Genomic DNA, 5000 nt, shown 5'->3' with positions numbered 1-5000 from the left:
TGCCTTCCTCTGACAACTTACCCTGAACCTTAACCAACTTAAAGTGAATGCCCAATACTGCCTTACCGTCACGTAAGTCCTAACTCACGTTACTCTGAGTAACGTATCTTGCAATTCATGTAACTCTCATACGTATCTCTAGTTTTTGACATGTTACAGCACCACAGGTGGTCAATGCTGGTATAACCGTAAGATAACACAAACATATTCTTTGGTCTGCAGAAATGACTCCCCAGAATGTGTTAATTTGGACTATACTAGACACATACTATAAAGTACACTCTCTCCTCCTCACTGAACCACTTATATGAGGGACAACCTGCGACGTCTATAGCAGGATAATAATCACCTGATGTTTCAGGTCTACAGCCAGAGAGAGTGAGAGAGGGAGAGAGAGAGAGAGAGAGAGAAAAAGAGAGAGAGGGAGAGAGAGAGAGACAGAGAGAGAGAGAGAGAGAGAGACAGAGACAGAGACACAGAGACACAGAGAGACAGAGACAAAGAGGTGGAGAGATAGAAAAAGAAACCAAAGGAGAGAGAGAGAGAAAAGAGGAGAGTGAAGGTGTGGGATCAGCTGCCACCTCTGAAGGAGAGGACCCAGGATGGAGGATGACGGTGGAGGAATAAAAAGAAAATGAAATGATGATGATTATTGATCCCCGGAGGGGTGGTCAGTCCCCAAGATGAAGTCATGTTTCTGGGTATCATACTAAAAAGAGCTGAAGGTCATAATTTACTCTGATGACATCAATCACTTCTCATATGCTGAGGTCCTGTCGTAGGGAGGCTTGGTCTGCTAAATGAGGGTCTCCCACTCCATGAGATGGAATCAATATACTGTACCACAGAGGGAGAGAGGGAGAGATTAGATCAACCAAATGGATATATTGTGGGATTGTTTCTGCAGACCAAAGAATACATTCTGTATAAATACATTATCTGGTTGTACTGGCAGGTGAGTATGAAAGGCAGAACTTGCTGATGGTTTACAATGATTTTGTTCAAATTATGTTCTTAGCGACAACCAAATCAACATAGCAAGGCTAATGACGAAACAATATTAGTGTCAGGTTTAAGGAGAACCTTAAAGAAGTTTTGCTATTAAAAGGTCACCCTTATTCAAATCTTTAACTTAAATACACTAGCACACACACACACGCACGCACACAAGCACACACACACACACACACACACACACACACACACACACCACAGGTTGCTCTTACTGATGTCAAATCTTTACACCGTGACTCAACACATCACACCTCTGTATCCCCTGGCAACAGTGGGAGGCAAGCATATGACGAGGGGAACGCCAGGGTCCTAGTGTTGACCAGAGCGATGGGGGTTACAGAACCACACACACAACCACACACACACACACACACACACACACACACGAGAACTCACAGGTACACACACAAGCACACACATTAAGTATCATCATCTCAGTTGACAGTGCCAACGCATTTGTTATTATGTCACATGGTTAACCTTATTCTGAAAGCACACACTGTACACACACACACACACACACACACACACACACACACACACACTGATGTCACTGTCAGTCAATAGTGGGTTGCATTTAAGCCATAACAGATCGAGTTAAAGGAGGAGGGAGATCTGTAGCTTGGAGATGTTTTAGGATTAGGAGATGTCTCATTAGCGAACAGACAAGGCGGTGTGCATGTGTGTGTGTGTGTGTGTGTGTGTGTGTGTGTGTGTGTGTGTGTGTGTGTGTGTGTGTGCGTGCGCGCGTGGTGTGTATGTGTGTGTGCTGAATAGTGTAAATTGAAATAAGAGGCCTTGTTTTTATGCGAAAGAAAATATTCCAACAGACCAAGTTTACAACAACGCCGACCAAGACCTCGGCGCCGGATAGACTGAAGGCTCGATCAGCAGGAGAAAGAGCATGCAATAAATAAGCCTATTGATCTTTAAGAGACGGTAATAACGCCAAGAAACAAGATCTCCCTTTCCCTCTCCTCTCTCTCTCTCTCTCTCTCTCTCTCTCTCTCTCTCTCTCTCTCTCTCTCTCTCTCTCTCTCTCTCTCTCTCTCTCGTTTGCAGTGACGGCATCCAATGGAAAGGGGGGACGTTATCAATCATTCGAACGGAGTTCAGAGAGAGACGAACGAGGTGATGTTATTATGACACCTTGCACCTGGCTGCAGCCAACGCGCATGCATGCACACCATTGATGCATATGATATGCATAAACACAACCCTTCATAATCCAACCACTCCCACTCCTTCTCTCCCTCAACAACGCCCCCCCCCCTCCATCCGGTCATCGAATCCCGCACACCGCCCCATCCAGCCATCCAACCTCTCTGGACCAACACCACAGCCGGTGCGCCCTGGCGGGTAAAGGACCACTGATCGCCCCCCCCCCCCCCCCCTCTGCTTGGGGCTTTCCCCCCTCAACAGATCGGCTTTAATCCGAGGGGCAGCCGTATGGAAAGCAAAGCCCATTTATTGACTCCGGCTATCCTTCATTGAGCCACTTAGGCTACTCCTCTCGTCCCCGGGTGTGAACATACAGAATGGGCGAGTCGTCATGATGGACACTGGGTAGTGTGGTGGTGCGGTGCTGTCTTATTGCAATGTCATAAAAATATGTGGGTCTTTAAATGATCGATGATGACAGGCCCATGCAGGTACACATGATATAGAGGACGATCACATTTTTTGTTTGATCTGTAATGTATGAGACAATGCACAATTGCCATGTTCATAGGGTATATATAGGCCATGTGGCCCGTTATAGTGTTGTCATGGTGTATGATGGATCGGGCTATCCCACAGAGAAAGAGAGAAATAATTCGATATTATATATATATCTGATATCGGCTATTGGACACCTGCATGGCACCTTGCTGTGATTTCACCGCACGGCTGTTTCGAGAATCGTTGGATTCGAGTTAAAACACCCGTGCGCGTGCGGCCATATCAGCCTCATATATGACAGCCAGCCGTGCGCACGTCTAGATAAACCGTTCAAACGAATGTGCAGAAATGTCACGTTTAATGTCACACAGACAGACAGACTCCTGTCCTGGAGGAGCTTACCTCTACGAAAAACGCCTCCATCCTCCCTCCTCCTCCTCCTCCTCCGGGCGCGCGTGCAGTCCGTGGGGGCCGACGCTCGTCCCGGTGTCACCGGGGGTCTGAATCACCACGATCACCGGGCGAGTTCGTGCGTGGGGGTGGGAGAGAGCTGACAATCCGGTCTGTTGATGTTTTTTCCATTCACGAGCGCCGTAATCCGCAACGATCCAGCGATGTGTCCGTTTACCGTATAGCTACACACAGAGACGGCGAAGGCACACACACACACACACCTCCCGGACGTGTGCACGGCGACGCTACCACACATCTAAATCCCGGTAGCCGGTAGAAAAGCCAACGGTTCCACTGGTTTGCGTTGTGGGAGGATGGTTCAGCGCCGTGCAGGCGCACTGTGTGTGTGTGTTTCCCAGTCACAGCAGCGGAGTGTGTGTGTGTGTATGTATATGTGTGAGTGTGTGCATGTGTGAGTGTGTGTATGTGTGTGCGTGTGTGTGTGCGTGTGTGAGTGTGTGCATGTGCGTGCGTGCGTGTGTGTGTGAGTGAGTGTGTATGTGCGTGCGTGTGTATGTGCGTGCGTGTGTGTGTGTGTGTGTGTGTGTGCGTGTGTATGTATGTGTGTCTGTCCAGCGGGCCGGGGAATGAACGAGTCTGCTACCCAACAAGCACACACGGACGACGGGGCGGCGCTCTGCGCGAAAGCCAAGAAGAATCATAAGCAGAGAGAGAGAGAGAGAGAGAGAGAGAGAGAGAGAGAGAGAGAGAGAGAGAGTCTATCATCTGGGGTGGTGTGAACTGAACAGGTGAAAGTGTAGTTAATTTCTCTTGTTGGTTATGAATCAAAGAACAATTCTGAGTTTAAGACTATTTATTTAAAGTACAAAAGTATACAGATATCAAAGCTGGATTCTGGTCTGGTAGAGAAGAGAGAGAGAGAGAGAGAGAGAGAGAGAGAGAGAGAGAGAGAGAGAGAGAGAGAGGGTGAGAGAGAGAGAGAGAGAGAGAGAGAGAGAGAGAGAGAGAGAGAGAGAGAGAGAGAGAGAGAGAGAGAGAGGGAGCTGCGTGGTCAAGATGAGAGAAGAGAGCCCCCCTGGGCTCACACCCTTATTTATAAACAATAGTATGTAAATACAGTTACAACCAATGGTCCTATCACAGTCACTGCATAGATGCTTGAGGTGTGAAAAGTAGGAGACCCCACAATGATGTCACCTGGCCTAAAGTCAGTCCAGGTTAAAGTTCAAATCAGATTCACAGGAAGTAAACATAAGGATGTGTTTACAAGGTGTCATAAAACCCCCTTGTCAGTAGAACAGGCCCATACACCATGCATGTGTGTGTGTAAGTAAAATATACTACAAAAGTCAAGGCTAAATACCAGATTCACCTGACCTGTCCCGTGTTCACCTCAATGCAAAAGAAGGAGAGAAAACAAGGTCCATGTTAGACTGTTAGGAGTCACCCCAGGATACACCCCCAGGGATCACTGGAACCCAATGGTGTTCTACCAAGGAATACCAGAGCCAATTTAGCCCACATCATCCCACCACAACACAAGACACCAGACTCCATGACATGGAATTCCTCGCTTTTGTTTGTTTGTTTTTGAAGAGGAGGGGGAAATAGAAAAGGGTGAAGAAAAGACAGGAAGAAGGAAAGAAAGATAAGAATATGTTGTTTATGTTATGCACTGAAGGTCGGGGGAGAAGATAAGTAGAAGATGCCTCTCACTACTGATCCAGAGTCAGATATTTCCTGCCACCCTAACGGTTCATTTATGCTCCGTCGATCGGCACTGCAGACAACTGTGGATCGATGGAAATTACTTCTAGTCGTCACTTCCTTGTTGAGGTGAAGATTGTGGGTAGAGTCATGTGATCCAATGGGCATTCTTTAACTTAGGCAGCTGCTTTGGTTTCATACAT

At 47.4% G+C, this 5000-nt stretch overlaps 1 protein-coding gene across 1 annotated transcript in view; it reads right to left on the bottom strand.

Moving 5' to 3' along the window:
* Positions 1 to 3099, bottom strand: part of myo10l1 (myosin X, like 1) — a gene marked incomplete at both ends in the record, with an annotated part of 51861 nt that extends 48762 nt beyond the window's left edge. Inside the window, one exon of the mRNA XM_080536210.1 lies at positions 3079 to 3099. Within this exon, the coding sequence (XP_080392336.1) occupies positions 3079 to 3099 (21 nt within the window). The remainder of the gene's footprint in view (positions 1 to 3078) is intronic.
* Positions 3100 to 5000: the final 1901 nt, after the last annotated feature.

Source organism: Nansenia antarctica (genome assembly GCF_963989245.1).
Source record: "Nansenia antarctica genome assembly, chromosome: 1".
NCBI lineage: Eukaryota > Metazoa > Chordata > Actinopteri > Argentiniformes > Microstomatidae > Nansenia > Nansenia antarctica.
The sequence above is the reverse complement of the archived record's forward strand: the minus strand, read 5'-3'. Positions and strand labels throughout refer to the sequence as shown.